General features: G+C 38.0%; 1 protein-coding gene across 2 annotated transcripts; it reads right to left on the bottom strand.

Annotated features, from left to right (window-relative positions):
* Positions 1 to 1,820: 1,820 nt before the first annotated feature.
* On the bottom strand, positions 1,821 to 24,377 carry cnsta (consortin, connexin sorting protein a). 2 transcript variants are annotated; one of them, XM_063477408.1, is made up of 13 exons: positions 24,274 to 24,377; positions 19,923 to 20,009; positions 19,376 to 19,777; positions 16,565 to 17,283; positions 12,775 to 12,805; positions 10,844 to 10,930; positions 9,960 to 10,041; positions 8,995 to 9,016; positions 8,689 to 8,755; positions 7,277 to 7,833; positions 6,616 to 6,801; positions 5,249 to 5,402; positions 1,821 to 5,015 (listed from the first exon to the last, which is right to left on the bottom strand). In XM_063477408.1, the coding sequence occupies exons 2-13, from the start codon at positions 19,930 to 19,932 to the stop codon at positions 4,807 to 4,809; spliced, it is 2,526 nt and encodes an 841-aa protein (XP_063333478.1). In that variant the 5' UTR covers positions 19,933 to 20,009; positions 24,274 to 24,377; the 3' UTR covers positions 1,821 to 4,806. The 2 variants fall into 2 exon arrangements, with proteins under 2 accessions (XP_063333478.1, XP_063333481.1); XM_063477411.1 differs by having other exon boundaries at positions 8,698 to 8,755.
* Positions 24,378 to 24,589: the final 212 nt, after the last annotated feature.

The raw sequence follows: 24,589 nt of genomic DNA, 5'->3' as shown, positions 1-24,589 counted from the left end.
CTACGGACAATTTTAAGTTTTAGATTTTAAATAGGCTGTATACATTTCAGTGGGAGCAACAGGACGGTCAAATGTCGCAGAATTTACTACAGAGTAGGACGGATTGTAGGGTAGCAAACATCATTGGTGTAGTGGCTATTCCTTTACTTTTGACAAACCAAACGTCCCACAATTTAAAGTCCACAAGCCACTGCTGCACTGAGATAATGTTTCGTACGCAGGCAAAAGAAGTCCACTGTCCAAACTTGAAAGTTGCGTTTTTATCGTTTATTTATCCATTTTGGCAAGCAATAACAAGATCCTTCCTGCTGCTTCTCCTGCTCTGGTAAAAAACCATAGGCCCACCCCAGTGCATGCTGGTCCTATACCAGTGTCTTTATTTATAGAAACAAAATGGCCCTACAGCTCTTACTGACTAATTTAACAAAGTAACAACAAACAAACAAAACATTGAAACAAATATTAACCTACAAATAAACTTGTAAATAAACCCCAAAATATAAGTAAACTAACAACAAACTTTAACTAATTTCAAAATAATAAAAATAAAGAACAAATAGCTCCAACAATTGGAAAACACGTTTTCAACACTGCAGGTTACCTGGGTGTAAGGTTTTTCAGCTAAAAAGAAACATGACTCCTATATAACTACATAAAGAGTAACTGAAGGATAAATGCTGCTAATATGTCCTGTTTTAATCCAGGCACTCCACCTCCGCTCCGCTGCGTCTCAGCCACTATCGCTCTGGCAGCAACGAGTGCCAGAGTGGGGGCGAGCTGGAACAAACCATTTTGGGAGGGGGGGTTGTTATCTATACTTTTGTTGTTAAAATGTTCCGTTTCAACCAAGTACTGTATGCTTCTTATATTTTTAGTAGTGTGTCACACAAACAGCAAATATTGTCAAAAAAAGGAAGGACCCCCAAAAATGGGCTAAAATCGCCCCTATATATATATATATATATATATATATATCCTGAACCCATCCAGTAATAGCAGCGGTGCTAGGAGGCCCAGCTAACACAGGGAGGCTTGATTCACCCAGCAACCACATGCTAGCAGAAAAAAAAAGGTGTAGGCAGCAAAAGGCCTGTTTAGTTGTTGAGTTCACCTGTATAAACTATTTTCGCCTCGTATTAGAAAATCGGTTTAATAGATTACTGTTGTTAAAGCACAAATATTAAAAATGACTTTGTGGTTGTTTTGTTAACAGTGTTCCCACAAATCCTAATTAACTACCATATTGTTTTAAAGAAGGTTAGCTAGTGCATGTTAACAGTCTCAAATCAAGAGTAACTCACCGAGGACAACAGCCGCCAAACTCGCAAACATAAATATGTTCTGGAAAACATAGTTGCAGCAGTTCCTCCAGTTTCTGCAAAAGTTTCTGACGTTAACCTCTTCACGAGTTTCCTCCATTTTTGTTGAACTAAACCAGCTAAAAGAAAAAATAGCGAACTAAACGATTGATATAGTTTGTCCTTAAACGGCTGAACCCAAGAGCGTGGTGCCTTTAGCTTTATGTTAATGTAGTTTTAAATCAGCAGTAAGTTGCATGAAAATAAGCAACCGGTGTGTGTGTGCATATTTTTAAAAAGAAAAAACCTTTTGGTTTGACTGGTGTCTGTATATATAGCTTCTACGTGCAATTTGGGACAAAAAAGCCCTTAAATTTATAATAATGCTTTAAATTAAAATTACAAAAACTATTGTTACAACATAGAGATAAACACTTATATTGTTATTATTTTTTTAGTTATTTTATTAAAATGTAGAAACTTTCACCACATCTGGCGTACTAGCATTTTGTTGTATGGAGAGTTCTCCTTAAAAAAGAAGGCAAACATTGAGGCTCTCATAAAAACTCTTTTAAATTACTTTAACATGTGACCTAACAAGGAAGAGATGTTCTTTGTTTTTAAACAAAAACTGTAAGAATAAAATAAGAGACTCAAATGATTCATAAAAGTGTTTTTAAGTGGGACAGAATTCATGCACAGAACTGTGGAATTTCATTCATCTGTTTTATAAGATTTTTCTGCAAAACCAACAGGGGAAAAAAGACATGATTATTCATATCATGCTTACAGATGAAACGTCTGTTACCAATTGTTGCATCAAAAAGGTGATACTGACAGCGGTAGCACAAACTGCGGGGCAAAATAATAAAAACAGAAACAATCTTCGGCCTAGATGATGGTGTTCAGAAGCATTTGGGAATACATTTTTCTGTCAAATCATGTGATCTGATGCAAGCTGACAACATGGAGGGGGAAAAAGATGCATTTGTTTCTCTTAGCCACTTACACGTGAAATCCCTAATTTCATTTAAATAATTAAACTAATCTGAAAGATTAAATAAGATGATTTTCTGAGTGATCATCATCTGAACCAGCCAGATGACATGTGCAAATAAAAACAAGAGTGAGTCTGCTACTCCCTATGTCCTGGAAAAATATCCTCATATCCTTAAATATCAATCATCAGGGTTTTGTAAGTGACATAAAAGACAGAGAATATTGTTTTGTCTATTAGGGATGCATAGGTAAGGTAGGACTTTGAATTGTCCGCCTTAAACAGAGATTTGCTTTCTTCACTTCCTGAAAAGATTTTAGGATATGTGGTTTTTCCAGGACTTTTATGGCATCCACTACTACAATAACCAAAAAGAAAAACAACCAATAAACAAAACACCAAACATTGCATGTACACATTAAAATAACAAGGCAAAATTGAGATTAAGCTGTAAAACTGATTTCAGTAAGACTAAAATGTGCTTTACAATGAGCAGAACATAAGAGTTAAAGCACTGGTGTGAGAATAAAGGGTTGGTTTCATTCACAAATCTCTCTCCATGTCAAACCAGGACTCAAAAGTCATCAACTGAAATGGCAAAAATGTTATCTAGTGGACTATTACGGAAGACTGAGAGTAGCTAAAAGTTATTTTGGAAAATAGAACAAAAAAAACAAAACTGAAAAAATAACAGAGCGTGATGCCCAGAATCCCTAAAAACACACAGGTAGACAGTGCTTCATATGATCCCATCAAAACCAAGGCCTGAACAAATTACATACACTGAGCAATTATTGTTTTCCACATAATTATAAAAGGTCTCCTTGTTTACTTAAATATTTCCACACCCACTTGGCAGTCGAGTGTTTTCTGTTCAAGTGGTCTGTGCAAATATTTAGTGGACATTTTGTTTTATTAAATCAAGTCAAGTCTGCATTTAGAACTGAGAGAATAATGCCTGTAGAAATATTGCAATATCTTAAAAAAAAAAATTGTACCGGTCTTATGTGCAACAAGTTAGATATCCATTCAACAATATGTACAGAGGCACACTGTGTTTCTGTACATGTGCTACACAGTGACAGATCTGCCTCAATTAAGTCCGTAAACTGATGTCTGCTCACTGTTAACCCGCTGTTGGTATTTACACAGAAGAGGGTGGCAACAGGACAACCACATCAAATATGCACAGGGAGAAATAGAAAGCTGCACAGCTAACAAAGATGCAGGACTCAATCCATGAAAAAAAAAAAAAAAACAACTAACACCTTCAGTTTTTCAGTTACAATAACTTTAGCATATTTGATAAAGGCATTTAAAATTTTACCTCTAAACTTTGAATATTTTCCAAGTTACAGGTGCTTGAAAAACAGAGATAAAACAAATAATTTTGAACCTATTTCCCCACCATTTTCAGCCCTCACAACGTCATTAGTAAAGGAGATATCTACATTTTTCATTCATAGCATGAAGGCAAACATTTTGCTTACCCTTCATTTAAATACACTAAAGTCATTGCAATAAAAAGAACATGTAAGGGGGGTTGGAGGGGGTCAGGAGGGTCTTTTTTTTTTGACTGATTTATGCCATTTTCCCAATAGAACATAGTTGATGTGACTGTTTCCCATTAGCAGCTCAGTTATGACAAATACCAAAATACCCCTTCCTCTCAGCATATTTTCTGACAATATTCAAATGTCACAGGTCTAACATTAATATCTATACATTCATTCAAAACTTTAAGACATAATTAAGACATAAAGATTTCATTCCAAGTAGGAGACCACAGAAAAATTTGTTTTTGTTAAAATTTAAAAAAAGAAAGAAAGAAAGAAACAATAAAAGAATAAAAGCAACAGCAGTGGTTGCAATGTTATTAAAAATACCCACTGGGCCTCTTCCCATTTGTGCAGTGTGTCGAGGGCATCTATGTGCTCCCTAGTTAACAAACTGCATGTGTGTCTATGCAATATTTACATTTACATGTGTTACGTGTCTCAGGGAACTGATTTTGGGAGAGCAGTGTGAGCAAGTTTGTATCCAGTCATGGTTGATTATCTGTCAGTAATTTTTTTAAATGGAAGTATTCTAGCTCTCTGCAATTTTATTTTTAGCTTGATAAATTAGTACATATTTAATTTGGGAAAGATTGTGAAGGGCTGCAGTTCAGTTATTTTTCTGTTCAGAAATAAAACTGACAACTTTATTTTCCAGTCTCACTCTGTCTGATCACCTTTTCAATCTAGTGTTTTAAGGAGACATTCGACCTATGACTGAGTGAACTCTGGATCTGTAGTCACAGAGCATTAAAAATGCAGTGGAGCAGGCTTAGAAACGCCAGCTGTATCTGATATAGATGTTCAGACAATAACAGTCACTTTCTGCAGGTAACACCAGGAACTGTAGTGACTGCCTGGCACCATGACCACAAAAACATTGTTTCAGGAAGTAGCAGAGACTACAGTGAACCTACAGTGACAAACACTAAGGTCAGCAGCTCCACATTTTCTGCTATGACCCAGGAGCAAACCAGTGTTGGATCTGAGCTATCCCACGCTGTATCTGGTTAATGTAGAAGTCTGCATTTCTGGAGAAGTCCTGACAGACTGAGGACTGGGCATCGCCCAAAGCACAGTAAAGGGCGGTGCCCCCCACACTGATAAAAACAGTAACCAGGCAAAGCAGGAAGAGAAGCAGGCAGGAGTCGCCACCGCCAACATCTACAGAGAAAGAGATACAGAGAGTTATAGAGATAAATACACAGGATTAATGTGTGCTGGAAATTTGCTGGAATTCGTCAACTATTTTAAACACTCTCACAATGGACTGCCACAGCTGCTGTAATTTAACCTGTCCAGTATTAGAAATGCAGCCACTGCTCTCTTACACTATTTCTGTGTTTATAGAGCGATACGAAACTTTAACCGTCAACAATAAAAGACAAAAAACGTACCAGGCTCATAGTGGTCGTCAGGAACTTTAAAGCGGACACGTCGTTTGGCAGTGGGTTTCTCAGGTCGAGGGTCTGAGCTAGAAGAAGCACTCACGTCGTCTACACAGACCTTTCGCTTCTTTAGTATGGAGACAAGGCCAGAGGCGGGTGATACCTGAGAAACATAAGAACAACCAGAAATGTTAGCCTGGGTAGACAAATCAATCAGTATAAGCACAACTTATATTTACACCATTAAATCTTTTCATACTCTCAGACTGAGTCTTACAGACCGTGCACCACACCAGCCATGTCCACCAGGTGGCAGCACACCACACAATCAGAGTTTTGAACCTCTTTGTCAGTGCTTCCTTGTAACAGAAGTTAAGCACATTAGAGCTTAGACGTTGCCAAATACAGTGCAAAAGCTGTTCCAATACAGATTACAGTGGCAAATTAATTTTCATCGAGCAGTTGTGCTTATCGATGAGGTAATAATTATGTCATCCAAAAGGGTGTGGTTCATGTAGGTCAAATGTTACAATTCTGCCATGAATCATAAATGTCTCTTTTCATATCACCCCCACAGATAAGCACTCAGTTTTTATTTTTATATGCATTATTTTTGGTGCTGGAACAAAAAGACGTTGTATTATATCAAACTAAAAAAACATAACAAGGTGTTGCCCTCACTATTGCCTCTGTTTTTTTCTTAGTGGAGAGTAGTTAAATGTCAAACTGGGTTTCACATCAACAAAATAAATCCATCATGGGTATCAGTAATGGTTAGGCAATGGCATTAGCTTTGTTTCAACATAGCAACATGCCTCTGATAATGGAGGGCCTAGAAGGGCAAACACAAACTGAGTCAATCCACACAGACGAGAATGTAAAATGTCCAGCTTAACAGCAGACAAAATCTGTACACCCTGGTGTTTCCACCTAATTTAACCTTTAATAACACTGAACACAGATGCATTTTTTAAATTCAGCTTTTAGGGAGAAGTTGCTGATTTGAATAATAGGAATTACATGACAATAACATGCCTTTCTTTTTATCCTATTGGACTAACAGAGTGTCCAAAAAATTATCCAATTTAAGTTAAATGCCAACATTACATTTGTATATTACATAACCCAATGTACAGAAGCATCAGTATTTGTGCAATGCATCTGTACACTCTATCAAACTAAACTTGCTAGCATTAACTGATGCTTATAATACGCCACACTGTTATCCAAATTTGCTCAGTGCTGGTTTCATCAAATCAAGATTTCAAAAAGCAGGGGGTGATTTGATGGTCACCATGTCCATCTTTAATATACAGTCCATGCAAAGTCACTGAAGACATAAGGAAATAGTGAATCTACTAACAACATATACTCACCTCCTCTACAGTGATGAGTTTTGCCATTGCATCCAAAGAGGGAGCTTCTCTAATGATGTCAGCTTGGTCTAGATCATAGTCCTCCTCCTCTTCCACTTCCTTCATCTCTGCATGTGGTTCCTGCTGCTTCACGTGAGCCTCGTGAGGAAGGGTTACCTCGTGGTGCAGGGAGGCTTTAGTGCTCTCCTGCAGTAATAGGATACAGATATAACTTAAATGTCAATATACAGTTATGAAGCTGTAATCCATTTTGTTGCTCTGCTCTCTGGTGTAACATACTCTGCTGTAACACTGACTGAGGCAGTGAAAACTGTTTCATTTGCTTTTGTTTTTGAATACTATTGTAAACAAAGACAAAGGAGGCTGCATTTGCATTAAAACAGGTTTTTATGTTTGATCTTATTTTAGAAAATACAGAAACTGAATTGGCCACCACAAAGTACCTAAAGCAATGCAAACTTCATCAACAGAATAAAACTGGTACTGACTGGGCCTTTTAACAGCGATACATTTTAGCAACCAAACAAGGAACTTCTAGATAATATTAATAACAGATACTGACTGAACTGTGTAGTTCATTTAACTGTTTCTTTAAATATATTTAATAAAAATATGTTAAAGCTAAATGAAGTGAGTCTTAAGTAGCCAAAATCATATATACCTGCGTCTCCACATGTAGCCTCTCCTGAGCTCGGCCATCCTGATACAGCTGTTGTATCTCCACCTCTGCCCCGCTGCACACAGTCTCTACTGGGAGAGTTTTCTGACTCACGGAGGACGCCCCTTCCTTCTTTTTCTCTTCCCCTTCTTCCTCCTCTCCCTCATCTTCCATTTCCAAAGCCTCCGTTGCCTCTTCCACGTCGCCCCCCTCTTCTTGCTCTTCTGCCTCTGTTTCCTGTGCAGGACCTAAATCTTGTCCCTGCTGCTCTGCAGGCTTGGACTGATCCAACTCTTCAGCTGTAGAGGGGTGCAGCCCGTTTCCTGAAATGGTGCATCCTACCCCTCCTTCTGCCTCTCTTCCCTCTCTGTCGTTACCTTGCTCATCAGTGAGCTGAGATCCATGGAAACCATTTCTCCCATCTGACTCCCTTGGTGGGTGTTCCCTGTCCTTGCCGGAGATCTCAGGGGAATTGAGACCATCAGTCAAATTAACGGAGGGCATGACTGAACAAGAGGTGTCTTCGGCTCTTTGCTCCATCCCTCCTTCAACCTGATGGTCTGCATTAGAGAACACAGTTTTAACAGAAATGAATAAAACCAGGCATCAGTAACACACAGGTCAAAACGAAGTCATTCGTCCATGTAGGCTTTTCCCATCTATACATTTATAATAGAATCATCGTAACTGCTCTAAAGTCATCCTGGAGATGCTGCTTTCAAACACCAACCCAAAGCCTCTAATAAACTAATATAAATACTCTTAAAGAAGAATAGACTTTAAGTGTATACTGAAGTGGAAGCTCCTTGTATCTGACTTTTTTCCTTTGAGTAATTGTTTCTTCAACAAGCATTTCAACAACAGCTACACTAAACAGGTTTTTTTAATCTGATAACAGCATTTTTATCCTTGCATTGTATCTCCTGTTTGAGTGTGTCACAGTCGCAACTATGTCCAGTTTCTCTCTTTTCAATAGGATGATGTCAATACTTTGGAAATGATGTTTTTTAAATTTTAATTAATTCCTAGGACCTTTTGAAACACAGTAGAAGCAGAATAGAGATTTCTGCTTCTACAATTTAATCTGCTTTCAAAATGTTTGAGGAAGAAAGGAAATCCTAAAAATGGGAACACTTGTATGATAGAAACACTTGTATGTCACACAAACACACACACACACACACACACACACACACACACACACACACACTTTTTGAAATTCATACAGTAAAAAATTAAACTAGGCCAAACTTTACCCTAATGTCTTATTAGTAACACAACAGTAAGCTAAGAATAATACTTTAAAAAGAATTTAAGGAGAGCCACTAGCAACATAACAGTGGTTATTCATATCATAGCTTAATACCAAACAGCATTCAAGTTAAATTATAACCAAGCAGCTAATAGTCACTGACCTGACGTACATGAATGCAGAGCACCAACTTCTTCAAATTCAGCTCTCACGAAGTTCAGAGAAGCACACTATTTGAAAACGCATACACAAATTCTTATTAAAAAAATAATACACGTGTAATTTGTAACTTTATTTAACATTGTATTGTTTATCAATGTTACAAATTAAACACAGAACACGACAATGTGCGCCCTAAATACATAAAATGGATATTTCACTGATATCACTGAGTCTGTGCAAAATACACACAACTTGCACATTCACTATCTGTCACTGACACACATACCAAAAATTACAAATGTCTTACCTCATCATCTCTAGTTCTTGGTCTATTAAAAAAAAGGAGAGAAACAAAGATATAAGGAGCACTGACGATTAGTTCTTGTTTTTAGTAAATGAAAACGCAAAATATGGATGACCCTTCTCTACTCTCAGTCTAATATTAGCCTGGACACATTTCCCTTGCTATTACAACGTGTGTTAGTAATACTGCATGTTCTTCTGTGTGTGTGTGTGTGTGTGTGTGTGTGTGTGTGTGTGTGTGTGTGTGTGTGTGTTTAGCAGAGTGAAACCCTAGCAGTGTGATGGCTCAAATGTCTGAAAGTGCAGCAGCAGCAGCGGCCAGGGGCCATATGTTTTATCTATCACTGCAGTGCTCATCACACACTAACATATTCAGGCTTATAGTGATTCAAGCAGACACGTATATACACAGTCATATAATGTAAAAGGCTGTGTGTCCTGCAAGCATTCTACTCTGATCACTTCCCAAGAAAAAAACAAAACAGGAATAAGGGGTTTCATTTCTCTGGTGAGGGATACTTGCATGAGCCAATAGCACTGCAGGACATATTTTATACAGTCCTCAGCTAATAAAAAAAAACCCCAAACAAAACACACACTCATTATCACAGAGGCGCAGACGACAATAATGTGTAAATCTGATTTGGAATCAACTAGTAATTGTATTGTGAATTGTACTGCGTGTACTGGCTGTGTTGTTATTGAGTTTTTGTGACATCACTGCATCGTCTAGACTTAGCTGACTAGATCAATCAGGGCTGATGTAGTTGTTACACGCTAGAAAAGACATTAGAAAAGCAAAGTTCTGCGGTTTAGAACAAAATAATGTAAATTCTTTACTTCCTTTTTTTTTTTTTTTTAAATCAGTCCCAAAGTACTCCAATCTTTTCAGTGCTTTTCAGAACACCTAGTTTAGATGACATCAAAGGCTAAAAAATACAAATATCATGAAAAGAAGTGCACACTGACCGATTGTGTGTCTGGCAAATGTGTTTAAGACTGTCCAGATGTTGAGCTGCCAGGTCAGAGGGCGTCGTTTTAAACCGACTCTCTAAGATGGAAGAACACACAGAGAGATAGAGTTAGTACCAGCGTGTTACCAGCAATATATGCTATGTAAGCAAACAAATAAAAACAGGCTTATAACTCTAAATGTGACTTGATATTATGGTGACTGAATCTATATTAAATACATATTAATGTATATGAATTTCATGACAGTACAGACGATACTCCTGCTCAGCTCAACCAGGACCCATGTGTGCCTACTCTTCAGTGCTTAGGCTGAGGGCAACTGGACTTTTTTTTTACGTTCATGAAGATGTTTTGCTTTCCTTTCAAGAAGCTTCTTCACTTCTGCAAGCTGATGGGGAGACCCTGATATTTAACCAATAGTGGGACTGTATAATGCACCATATTGTATTAAATATGCAGATAAGTGTACTTATAAGTTAGAAAAGCTAAGTCTTTCGAAAAGTTTAAATGCTTTAGTGAAATGAGACATAGATTTAAATTTAAAAAGACATCAATTTAAATTATAGGTCTCTTCCCATTTTATTTTTTTAGACGAGTCTGCCTAAAGCACTGCTCAGAGGCATTACCAACATGGCTCCTGAGTGGCAAGACCTGTTCTTATAAGGACTTTAAATCATACTGTTTTCAAGCATGCGTGTTGATGCATGCAGTGACGAACACAATATTCAGTAATACAACAACCTTGCATGTCTCCATGTTCATTTTAAATCTTATGAGCACTACTTCATCACAGCTTCTTCCCTGATGCTTAGGATTGAAGAAAGTATTTATTACTAGCATGACACTACAGGTCAACAGGTGTGTGCATTGTGTGTTACCCCACTGCTGCTGAAGTGCATTCAGGTTATCCAATACTCTCTGGTGATAGTCTCTCTCTAGCTGGATGCACCATAACGCCCGCTGGTCTGAACACCACAGGTTAAGAAATGTAAAAAATAAGTAAATCAAAACGACACACATGCACATCATTACACCACACTGGGAACACTGAAAACTGCGGTAACTCTTAAACTCATGTGGGCTATCTGTTCAAAAAACCATTAGAGTTGACAAAATGGTATTTCTGGAAAAAAAAAAAAAAAGGACGACAGAGAGAGGAGGAAGGAGAAGAAGGCCATGAGAGACAGAGGGGCAACGCAGTGCACGATTCTGTCTCATGTTTATGGATATGAGCAGCGAAAACACAATCCTTCTTTGACGTGGCTCAATGCTTTCTCTCTCTCTTTCTAACTAACCCTCTGTACATGCATGACATAGCTAAGCTGGCTTCCCTACTCTTTGACTCTTTCTGGTTTTCCCTCCCACTGTGTATCTTTCATCAGATTAAACCTCCAGTTCTTTCTCATCCATGCTGTTCTGCCTTTCATCTTCCTCTTACTGTTTTACACTCAATCGTCATTGACTCCAAGTGCATTTTTGAGTTTTCTGTCGGTGAAGTATTCACTGTGTATATGTGCCATATGGAACTTATACAGTCCACGTCTTGAAAAACAGGCCAACTGTCTGCACAATGAACCACTACAATAATAAGCAACCATAATGAGCATTTTCAATGAGTAAGCAAAAAAAAAGAAAGAAAAGAAAATGAAGGAAACATAATTATAAAATAAAGACTTGGCACTCAAACAATCCTGAAATTAAACTGTAGTAATAGTAGAAGTTCCACTGCTGCAAAATTAGCAAAAAAAATTTAAGTGGTTTTTAATCAGGTTTGAATGATTCTGAATTCTGAATATGCTGTTTTATATCACAGCGACCATTGAAATTAAAGTAATTTCACAAATGCTTCAATAACGAGAAAAAAAACATAAAAATGGCTGCTACGTGGCTAAACTTGCTTCTTTCTTCTTCTTTTTTTTTTAACTAAAAGTGCTCTTCTTATCCCTCAAAAATCTTATGGCGTCATGCACTAGCTTAAAAATGATCAGCCAATTAGAAAACTTACAATGCTATAGAGTTTTTCAAACTCTATAGTATGTTTGTGCTTAGAAACTTGGATGCAGCACATTGACAGATAGAGCCTGGTCAGTGCTCTGTATAAGGTTTCTTTGAAGAGGCACAAATACACAGCAATGGTAGCCCAGATGACAAGTTTTACTACTGTCCATGCTGTTCTTAAATTGTGAAGTTGGGAGGCTGGTAGAGATGCTATAACTTAATGATTGGGAAATTTGACCCAAGTGGGTGTTCCCATTGAAAATTATGACTCAGAATTTGGGATTTCCCACTTCAAATGTGTGAGCTGCATGTGCAGCAGACTGAGGTCAATAAAAAATAATTACTAAATGAAAGACTGAAAGACTGAAAGATGGTGAAAGACTTACCATTTATTCATAAATAACTTGTAAAAACAATGCAAAAATGTAAACTAGTAAAAACTCATCTGTCCTTCTCTGAAAAGTATACTCTTCCAGCATTACATTACATTTTTCTTGTCATGTCATGAAAGGTGATTGAAGTTTAAAATTTAGAGCTAAGCTTTCTTTGTGTTTATCTACCTCGTAAACCTTGAGGCTTTCTTTGAAAGCCAGCTCAGATTTAAGCACTTTTTCACTCTGATTCCTCCACACTTCCTCTTTTCATTTTTGCCTCATTTAATCTGTCTCTTCCTTCCTTCTTACTGTTGAGTCACATCTGCCCGAACAAGCAGGCAAGAAGCAGACAGGAGAAAAGTGTGAGAAACATTTTGCACAAGTCAAAATAAAAGCTTGGCCACCCCATCAACACACCAACAGGACCACAAGGATACAATCTCCATGAAGGACAAAGGCCTCAGCAATCTGTAATGAGAGAGATTACAGCTTTTAATAAAGTGCATGTGTGCTTTCAGCTCATCGGTCACAGAAGCCATTGGAGAAACAGGTTAAATTGGGGTTTAAAACCAGACTGAAACTAATCCTCACGTAGAGGGATTCCTCAACATGACACAAGTGTCAAAAATTTCCATATAGAAAACTAGAAAAAAATTATACAAATATGTAATTTAGAAACACAATACAGTACAGAGCTGTGTTTCTACTGCACCAATAAATTCTATAATCATTAACCATGCCAATGAAGAAAAACACATAATCTGCTCTGTGTGACACACAACAAAGTAAGCTGCTAGGTCAGTCGCATTTAGAAAAAGTGAGTGAAAATGAGAGAGAAAAGAAAAACAGCAAGGGAGAAAAAACGAGAGACCATGGTCGACACTCTACCTCTTTTCAGTGTCTCTTGTTCAGCTGATAACAGAACAGGAGAAGTGTGTAAGAGAAAGAGAAAGAGAGAGCGCGAGAGGAGGAGGAGGAAAGGAGGGCACAAAAGGCTCTCGCATTTCTAATGAAGTGAGGGGTGGTGACGACTCAGTGACCTTTTCTAGGTAACTGTGCCAGGATGGTTTAGATACAAGAGGAGTTTAAAGCTGTTTCCAGTCTCTTCTGCAAATAACCATCTGTTGCACCAAAAATCAGATCAATTTAAAATTGATTTATTTGTCCCCACATCAATTATGACTAATATATAACATTCACTGACATAAATAAATAAAACATACTTCTCCTTAAGTTTTCATTGTTCTACTTTGTGACCAAACTGTCTAGAAATTACTCCAAGGATGTTTCTCTGTGGTTAACACACACAGCCATCTTTAGACTTTGAACCTCATTTTTTCCCCTCATTGCTCGCTGCTTTCCTTTTCTGTTCGTTGTCCTACAATTCATATTTATGCTAATGACGCTGGTTTCAAAGCTGGCAGTCATTCATGACCCCAGCCTTTCTCTCCCTCCCTCATTTTTACACCACCAATTATGTAAATTCCCCACTACAGAGGCATGTTTGCTATGCCATTTCTCCATTTGTCCCTCCCCAACAAAGCCAGAGTATGTTCTCCTTTAGTATTTCTGTTGATCTGTCAGCAGGGCAACACAAAAACCAATAAGGTGGCGCATGACCATTGTGGCAACACCAGATATTGCTCTTTAGAATTATGGGATAGGGTAAAGGACTTAATGGAGTACTGCACTCTTCAAGCACCCTTTCAGTTTGCCAATCCAGCTTTATCTTAATCAGCAGCTAAAACTTTGAGCAGCTTTATAGTTTATAAACTGAACAAAGACAAATTAAAGATGTTTAAAATAGTAACTTCTATAATCATTTTCCCAGTGGGTGTTATTTTTGCAATGTAGACAAAAGGTGTGTGCTCATGAATGAAGTGAAATTAAATGTGAGCACACCCATGAAAAGCCTAAGAACTTTTCCAAAGCGAGTCCAAAGGGGTAGCGATGCACTGATTGACCAACAAATGACCTGAATTTGCAGATTCTGAGCATTCCTCAGACCTGACTGGTGATCGGCCAGTCAGCCTCATGTGTCCAAGGACATGCTAGTCCCTTTCATTTATGTGTGATTGTCGTGTACACACTCACAGTCATCTACTAACATGTTGTGGAAACTCTTCACTGTAAGCAAAGACACAAAGTTCACCAAACTAAGGTGCAGGGCAACCGCCACAATAACGTTCGTACCAACAAACCTAATCAGACTAAAGAAGCTATCAAAGGAAAGCTATCCAAAGCTCAGAAACAGCCACAAGCCAGCAGCCTCAGTACGAGCAACAGATCAAAGCAGTAGTGATGAAAATGACAAAAACCGAGTTTATAACTTCACCAGATGCCCCGATATCTGGAGAAGTTAGAAACACACGAGTGATGTAAGTAGCTGATATTTGTTTTGCTATATAAACCTGTTGCACCAACTTTTGTTTGTTTTGTTCGTAGGAAGCACAACAAATGGGCCCCACTTACTCACTGTGAATTGTTTTGACCTTTACCTGATCCATTCGTACATGGGCTTGATCAGTCTCAAACTTTGGACTATGTAACTAGCAGGGTAAAGGCCACTTAATGTCTGATCCACCTGCTTCTTCAATGCAACTGCCAAGAAGTGATGTCTAAAAAAGTTTGAGGCTCCAGTGAATGTGTGAACGCAGATGTAGACACCTGTTTGCCTGGAAGTAAAAATAGGCTGGGTGTGCCTTTTAGAGATATTTAATAATCAAACTGACAGAAATATTCAAACATTCACACCCCCCAGGAGCCGCATGTTCAATCATGCAGGTCTGTGAGGGAGCATCTATGAAGATAGAAACACTCAGGATTTGTGTGTTTATCTACTGTGGATGACGCTTTTTAGTTTACTTAAATGCATACCTGAATTTTAGTTTGTGTGTCACTGAAGACACCCCTGCTTTAGGGTACAAAGTGCCACTGCAATTATGAGGTTGAGTGATTTATTAACAACTGTGAGAGCAAAAGTTTAGAGAGACTCGAATGAGAGAAAGCAACAAAGTATTTAAGAGCAGTGAGTTCAAATGAGACACAATCAGTGATGGTAAGTGGCAGTAGTGCTGGGCGATATGGAAAAAATATTTATCACGATATGAATTATTTTATATCACGATAACGATATATATCACGATATACCACCTGACCTGTGGTCATCTGGAAGTATGCAGTCTGTAAACAGCGAGTGGAGAGGGTGCAGTCTTTGTTTTGAGTTACTGTAAAGTATGTCGCAAATCCGGGTGCACGTAAAGCAGCACCATGTTGCAAAACCACAAGACAGTTTCTTTGTGAAAAATATCATTTTTTTATACTTTATTTTCTCTTGCATAAAGTTAAGAGCATGTATAGTGAGAAGACAACACTAATATATCTGCACAGGCTATTTAACCCTTTAAGACCTACTATAGAACCAAGTCCGCCAGAGCTTATCTTTACATTTATTTATTTTGAGTGTCTTCATAGTTTTATTTTTGAGATACACAAATTTTTATATATAAATGAAAATAAATATTATAATGCAAATTTGCAAAAAACAGCATGTGCATCAAAATAAACTATTTCCAACAGTGTAATTTGACTTCTAAGCATCCCAGAAACGATACAGAAGAGCATAAAGTCAAACATGACTTTTAAAAACACCAACATAGACTTTGAAGCTTAAAAAACTACATTTTCCGCGAAAGTGACGTCACTTCCGGTTTCGGACAGGTAATGGCGGACATGCGATAGTTCGCGCTGACTTATATTCCAACATAGGAAGTGTTATGAACAGCTGATCGGATCGGCAAAGCCTGTTTCTGGAATATTATGTTTTTGTTGCTGCAAGTCTGGAATATTATTTTTTTGTTGCTGGAAGCGCTTTTTATGCAATTTTTGCAAAGCTATATGTGGAAGGAAACCGTGACCTAGGGCAAGCTAATGGAATAAGATGTAAGTACAACTCCTACGGCTTCATATGCAAAAAAAAAAACATTATTGCACTACCTTACGTGGTTACAGTTCTACAGGGATTTAAAAATAGTTAGGGAAAACGGAGTGTGCCTGCTCTGACCGGTTGTAAAGGGTTAATGATATATTTTATGTAATAATTTGTAAAATTCGGGTTAGAAACGATAGAAACGATAGAAGACAAATGGCACGATAGACACTTTTCTATCGTCCACACGATATATCGTCATATCGCCCAGCACTAAGTGGCAGTAGTGTTTGCGGTACCTGGTGAAGGGACTGTGGAAAGTGGCTGTCATCTCCTCTTTGTGCCAACTGCTCAAGGGACTCCAACAGAGCACAGCCTGGAATAGACCCTGAGGCACAGGCGGGAACTGAGAAACAAGTGGTGACTGGAGTGGAGGTAATGTATTCCTGATTTGATAATGAAGGTCCTGTGATGGAGGTGGAGTCTGTTCCAGTAATTGTAACCCCCATGGTGAAGTTGAGGGGCTCTTGGGATGCACTCACAGCGGATGAGGCAGTGGAAGTGTTAAACTTTGCTAACTCAGTTAACGTAAATGTCTCTGTAGCTGAGGTGTTATATCCTGCATGTGAACCGGTAGACCCTCTAGCACCTATTGGCCCACAGTTTAAGGCAGGCTCCGTGGATGAGGTAAGTTGTTCTGTAGTGAAGTTTGTATTTTTTGCTATTCTATTAGTAGTTTCTGTGACACATGTAGGCTCAGTGCCTGAGGTTAATATTTGCGATGTACAATCCATCGGCCCCGTACTGAAAGCAGATCCATGTGTGCAGGTGATAGACGCTGTGGAGTAGGCACCTGATCCAGTTTTTGACATACGAGTGTCCATTTCAGCATCATTCTGGATCAATTCCACTGAACCGATGGGATATACGGTTTCTGGACTGCCTGCTGGAATGACTGGGGATGTAGGCTCTGGACTGGTTCCAGGACTAAAAGGATAAGGATTCTCCAACAGGCTCCCTGTGGATGTAAATAAAGACATTAGCAAACAGGAAGAAAGATAAGAGGAAAACAGACAATTACTGAGGAACTGCAAATATGCCAGTGTGTAAAAAAAATGAAAATCAACACATTCCTCCAGAGAAGCAAACTGATTATGAGTATATAACCACAGTCATATTTTAATCACTTCAGAAGACATTAAGTTCCTTGAGATTTACCCTAATGACTTCTTGCCTAATCCTAATCTTAATTCTAACTCTAAAGACAACCATGTTATCTTATTAACTGAGTCTTCATCTTAAAATTTAATGATTGACATTATAGGAACTGTTATATCCTTACAAAGCAACTATATAAACAGACTGTTTCCCTACAATTTACATAATACAAATACATTATGGCAATATATTATCCCTGTTATTATTCCATCAGTGCATGAACACACACACACACACACACACACACACACACACAGTTGTAGATAAGTCAATGCTGGCTGCTAGCAGGTCTTAAGGCTTACAACCAATAAACACACAAATGTAAATATGGGAACTGTGCTAAGCTCACAGTTTTACAGTGGCTTACCGACACAACTGTTTGTGTGTTTGCAGCATGTGTGTGTACGCCAATGCAGGAGTGAACAGGAGTGAACTTGTGAGCTATCAACTGGTTTTACTCTGTTTTGACACAGACAGTGGCAGAAACTTTAAGTGTGCTTATGCCTTACTCTCTATTTGGAAGAGATTCATCTATTCTCTAATGTTTAGGCCAAGGCACTAACTACTACACTTCATAGTCTGTTTTACTGAGCCACTTTAAGGTCATCTTCCATTTGATATGCTTGTTTTTTTTGTTTGCTTGTTTTTTTGTTTGTTTGTTTTTTACATGTCAGAGTTCTTATTTCCTTTTAATAAGAGCCATTTGATTTATTTCACTTTACTGTATTCTATTACACTTTTCACACAAGTTTTGTATTTTATTTAATATTTTTACTTTTACTTGTCTTTAATTTTTCTATTTAATTGAACTCTTGTTGTGTAGCGTTACCCTTATTGTCATGTTTTGTTTTATATATTATACTGTTTTTTAACATTATTTATTTGATCTATTCTATTGTATTTAAGCAATTTTGGGATTCAATATTTTGGCTTCTACTTCTTTTGTCTTTCTCTTAACTTATTCCTCTACTCACATACCCTCCTCGCTCTACATGCAGCAGCCCTCAATTAGATTTGTTCAGGTTCTCTTTCTTGAGTCACTTTTTCTAGTTACATGATCAATGACATCATCACCCCCAGACAGACTGACCTCAATCCAATATGCTGACCACTTAATGCATTACACAAAAGGCATTTAAACAGTAAGCCTGATCCTGAGCAGAACGCTGGATTCTTCTTGAATTGTTACGCAGTAATACTTGTAAATTCAAACACAGCCTCTACAAATTAATATTACTGAGTGTTTAGTTAGCATTTGTGAAGAAGTGTTGCACACCTAGCATTTACATGCTGAGATTGTAGGTAGGAAAAAATGTAACATACTAGATTACACTTCTAATTAAATAAGTACTTTTTATAACACTTAATTTGTGTGTCACACTGTAAAGTGGAATTTCTTTAATCAATTATGTGCATAACTTTAAAAAAAGACATTCCTGGATTGTTAACATGTTGTAATTTCTGTATTTTTTCATTATTTGTTAAGTAGCTACTTTAAACAAACTGAAGGATATACTAGTGGCTGTGATTTGACCTTTTGGGAGTACACACTGACTTACATTAGCGTGGCCAGGTTTTAAAGTTTAATAATAATTGTTAACAGTAAATAGAATAATTTTCTGTAAAAATAGACTAATGACAGCAAAATCAAAAGTAAAAATATAAATAAAATGTATCCTCTTTGTTCTCATTTTTCATTTAGTCACTCCCTCTGCCTACAGTCTTGCTTCCAGCAGCAGCATGCTGCATTATCTGTTTTACTTGAGTGATGCCTCCACTGTGATGAATCCTGTTTAGACCTGAAGTGCCTTCCTGGTGAAGGCTGAGGACACTGTTCTCAGGAACAGAAATAAGATTCTGTGATTATGTGTGCAGTTGATTGGGTCTCCTACCAGTTTCTGAATATGAAGAGTCTGTCATGGGAGTGTCTGGAGACTGGCAGCGATTTAAACAGTTTGACTCCTCCGATTCCTCCTCGTCATCGTCTTCCTTCATTGCTTCATCAATATCATCTTCCTCTTCCTTCTCTTGGTTTCTTCCTATGCATCCCTCCTTTCCCAGTCCCATTTCCTCTTCCTTCCCATTGTTGTTAAGAGCGATTTTTTGGATGGAACCACATCTTCCCTCATCCCCATTTTGTGAAGGAGAGACACTTTGAGTTTGCGTGAGCGTGTTTGTCTCATTGAGGTTTCGGGTTTGAGCAGTGAGGGCTTCAGAGTTGGGTAGGTTATCACAGAGGTCCACCCCGCCCCCCTGAACCTGTGACATTGCTCTACCCTCCCTCTCAAACTGATCTAAGAGGATAAAGATAAATCAAAAATCAGCTGAAATTCTTACACAAAACAACTGAATTCTGCACAGTATTAAGCGCTACACTGTTGCATCACATCCAATTTATTGAACTTGGTGGACAAGAAAAAAAAATTTAACATTCATCACCATGATCCATTGAGCTCCACTCAAACAATGCTTGACCTTTGAGTTTGAGGGTCAGTGCCACCTTTTGGAACAAGCCCTTCTTCAAGCCTGCGGAGAGATAAGGGAGACAAGACAGAGAATAGACAGAAAGTTAAAGAAGCAGAGACCATGTTAAACTCCACTGACAGTGAAAGCGAGGAACGAGAAAGGGATAGACACAAACAAGTTTGTCATCATTCCCAAAGATTCAAACAAGCTATACGGCTTAAACAGGAATGCGTCAGATGCAACACTCCTGTGTACACCTTGTACTGTGGTAGATTAGATGCGTACAAACAAATACACTCATTTACATAGCGATTACACGATATGTGTTTTGGAAGACTGTTCCCTTTAAGAGACAAAAACCTGACAAAAAAAGCTGAAAACTTAAATAGAGAAATAAATGTGTATCCTGCCACTGGGTGGCTTGAACTCAAGATCTCTTCCAGGGCCTGTTTCTCGTCCTGCTGAGGTAACAGACTTCATGTATCACTGGGTTTATAACGCTGACATCAGGAGCAGACTTAGGGTGCCTGTTAACAGCCTGACAAATTATTTTTGCCATGCAACAGATGAATGAAGACCTGGATAAACGCAGCTTAAAGCTGTTGTTTATATATATATTTTTTCAAATGAATTAATGAAAAAGCTGGTAATACTAATGTGTGTTTGTAGAGAAGACGCATTGCTGTCCATTCACAATATGACATAATTTGGCTATTAAGACATCCAAACAAATACAGCTGCATTTAATTCCTTCATTACAATAATCTGATCTACACCGCACACTTTGTAAGACACAGCCTCTAGGTCTCTATGTGGAAACTACAAATTTATTTGTCTATGGTTCATTTATTGCCCTTGTGCTGTGACCAGTTTTGATCCACAACACAACATCTGGGTTTCAGCTATGAGAAAACTCTAGAAAGAAAAAAATGCCCAACTAGGGATTTAAATGCTAAATTATTAGGATTAAGGTGTAAAAATCTCACAGTCTGACAGTCCTTCAAATACCAATTAAAATTGGACAACAACTGAGACACCAAGCGCAGACTAGAAAAAGAGTGACCTAGAATAGAAAAGACACAATAACATTTACACAAGAGCCGGAACAGATGGAATAAAGGATAAATGTCCCAATCCCATAACATATATAAGGTCTATATGAGGCAAATCAAGCTGCAGAGAAATCCAAAGAATAGTAACACTACAAATGGCCCAAAAGCATGACAGCATTTTACAGATTTCTGGTTAATTGTTGTATGCACTTCTGAATCGATGTACAGTGGCAGACGACGTAGTTTTACTAGCTTATGCATGTTTAGACTGGAACAAGACAAACGGGCATGTGTGACTCGTATATTTGTTGTTACTTTGCCATGTTTTGACCACAAATAACAGCATCGTCTGCAAACAAAACAGCCACTAATACTTGTTTCGTACCCTTCCTGTTTGGCATGTGTTTCAACTACAAGCTCAATACAACCAATCTCTGGATATTACCTATACTTTCTAATGTCAACATAAGAGGTCAGCATTCAAATACTGTGAGAAAACAACTCACACAGAGCAAAAGTACTGATAAATTGACATTAGATGATCTAGAGTCAGGAAGTGTGAATAAGGAGCAAAAACTGACTAAGAGAGAAAAAGTCTGACTAGCAAAAATAAATTTTTGGCACATATTTCTTATTATTTTCATATAAATAAAAAAAATGGCTCCCCTTAAGGCATTACTGGATGGGCAGCAACTTTGCCTCTGGTCACCAACCAACATTTTTCACCATTTTTTGACTCAGCAGAAAGATAAAATCTCAAACCTCAACAAAATGGCTAATAAAAGCCTATCTCAGTGGAATAAGGCTGTCCTGGTTTCCTGCAGCACTAATTGTTCTTCCTGTAATTCTGCATTACTCTGGCAAAGACCAAACATTTAGAGAGTTAAAAGGGAATGCGTGGATAGACACACCAAACATAACTCTGATTCCCTGCTTCCATGAAATTCCTCATGGACGTGTGTGTAAAATATGGTAACAAAGAAGAAGCATGAGTGAACCAATCAGCACCGCGATGTGCTTTCTACAGATAGAGGTGAAATCCTATGGGATGCTGCACCACCTTGTCTTTATGTTGCATCAGCTCTGTATATTTAATCAAGAAACGAAACCTTCTGTATGGGAAACAAAGTGTGCTTTAATATCTCTAAAAATAATAAAACTCCTTAAAATCACACTGAGACACAAACATCGCGGTTACATAATTGTTGAAAGTTCTGAATGTCCCTTTGGTATACAGCGTTAATGCCCATGTATGGTCTTAATGTTTTCATGCTTCAAACAAACATCTGAGGCATTAAAAGATAAAACAATCACCAGCCTAGAGAGAAACATGGATAGTTGATGATGTTAAAAAAAAAAAAAAAAACAGAGTTGCCTTTTTTTAATCACTATCTTTTAATGCACCTCTCCCACTGAGTCATTTAGCCATAAAACCATCCATCCTCTCCTCCTTTGTTTGGGCCTTACTCCACAGGGGACCATGAATTATGAAAGACAAACGGAAAAGGGAATTCAGCCAAAAGGACAAACACAAAGGTGTAAGAAGACACAGACCCTGTCCTGTGAAAGGACCACTGCAAAGACATGAGACCTGCAGCAGTGATAGAGACAGGGAAGGCAGATAGCCAATTATGTTGACCTATAGGTTTTGTATACAATGTAGCTAAATGCATCTAGTCACCAAAAGTTGGGGATTAGTGCTGGCCAGTTTTCCAGTTCAGGGCAGCAGTCTCTTTGACCTGCAACTGAATAGACTGGCCACTGGATAGATTTGCAATGGAATTGTAATAATTTTGTTTCGTTCATTGGTTACCTGTTGGTTAATAATTTTAGAATGGACTTTAAGGCTTTTTTTAAGAAGGCCCGCTCCGAGCTTGTACAGAAGTATATTTCAGATCTTCTGACACTACACACCCCTCATCATAACCTCCATTCTGGCCATCCCACAATTTCGGCTGAGATCAACAAGGGTAATCGAGATTTTTCTGTTTGAACAACTATTCTTTAGAAGAACCGCACTGTTTGTCGAGCTCACTGTCATCTTTTAAATTGCTCTAAATGACATCTTTTTATAAGCAGGCTTTTCCCACTATGAGTTATCATTTTTAATTTCGTCATTATTCATTTATTTGCTTTTAAACCTACTTGCTTTTTACCTATTATTCATTTGTAATTGCATCTATTTCCCCTTTAGGTTTGTGCTGCACATTTTCCTTTTATCTTTTCTTAAATGTTTTATTTGTCGTTTGTTTCCTAGCTTGTCCTGTAAACCTTTTTATTTTTGAAGGTGCAAAATAAAGACAATATGCTTATCAAGATGCAATTATTAGTCAATATTATTTCTAAATAGAAAGTTAAAAGTATTTCCAGAGTTTTTTATGAATTGTTTGAAATATAAAGAGCACAATAAAATAGTTCTAAATATAAAACTCTACATGTGAGTGTTTTGTTCCTTTTTTATTTTTTAGATAAACTTTGGTCTGCAATGCATTTACTTTTTAAAGGTATCGCATCCTATTGATCATTAGTTCGTTTGTTTTTTAATATATGTTTTTCATCGGATTACATGGGCAAAAAAGCAGGTCTGGGTCGCCTTAGAGATGTGTATATGTATATATGTGGCCCTATAGGTGAAAATGAGTTGGACGAGGATGTTTTAACCAATGTGTTGTTAGCAGCTAACCTAATTAAACCTAGCTCGACAAGTTGGATAATATTATACCCCCAGATATTTAAGCTAATGTTACCCAGGTAAGACAGAAAATAACGTGGAGCACATGAACTGCCAGCAGACAGGAACAGTCACTTCCCGTTTTGACGCGGACTTCGTAAAAATGAGCTGATTAGCAATTGTAAGTTGGTTAATTAACCGAATATTAGATGGGTTTGATAACAGGTTAGCACACGTTAAATGTAAATTAGCTCGGTGGCAATGGTTACACTTGATTTGACGTTACGCTTCATTGCGGGCTAGTGCCGCTTCGCCAAACTGCTCGAAAATGAGAACAGCTTATAACCAACTGTTTGTGTTAGACCCACAGACTGTTAATATGCAGTAACTAGTTAGACCCGTTTGCTATCGATACTTGATGCTGAGGTGACAGATTGGTTTTCGTACATGTTGCTATTAAGCTAACGTCAGCTAGCGCAAGCAGAGTACATTAGATCACCTTTGAAACGCACACATACGTTTACGTTACATAAAGGAGCTAGCTTGTAAATCAGCTGACATTACAAACAGCGGTGGCACAGAAGAGAGACATGACACTTACGGCTGGAAAGGGTGGCCGAACGGTAAAAACTAACATCTGACACCTTGCCGGAGATGTTGTGAAGACTGTGTCACCCACAGGCAGCAGCAGCAGCCAGGGGTCGTTGCTAACGCTGTCATCGTCGGGCCTGTGCTGCATTGTCGCCATCTCGTGTCTTTTCACTGTTAGCACAGACAGCACAGTTCTATCCACTATCTTCTGCTCTTGTTTTCATCCACAGCTACCAGACTGCATCGAACTGTAGACTCGGTAATAAAATAAAATCTCTTGTATCTCGTCCTACACAATGAGAAAAATCCCCTCTCCCTTTTTTTGG

The sequence above is a fragment of the Pelmatolapia mariae genome, linkage group LG1 (assembly GCF_036321145.2).
Source record: "Pelmatolapia mariae isolate MD_Pm_ZW linkage group LG1, Pm_UMD_F_2, whole genome shotgun sequence".
Taxonomy (NCBI): Eukaryota; Metazoa; Chordata; class Actinopteri; order Cichliformes; family Cichlidae; genus Pelmatolapia; species Pelmatolapia mariae.
This window is presented reverse-complemented; position numbering and strand designations above follow the sequence as displayed.

What these genes read in the sequence shown, in the direction of transcription:
- cnsta (XM_063477408.1), bottom strand. An exon ending in TCTGCATTCATGTACGTCAG is followed by an intron (nt 7,834 to 8,688) that starts GTCAGTGACTAT and finishes TCTCTAATGCAG; the next exon opens with ACCATCAGGTTGAAGGAGGG. An exon ending in GGCTACATGTGGAGACGCAG is followed by an intron (nt 6,802 to 7,276) that starts GTATATATGATT and finishes CTATTACTGCAG; the next exon opens with GAGAGCACTAAAGCCTCCCT.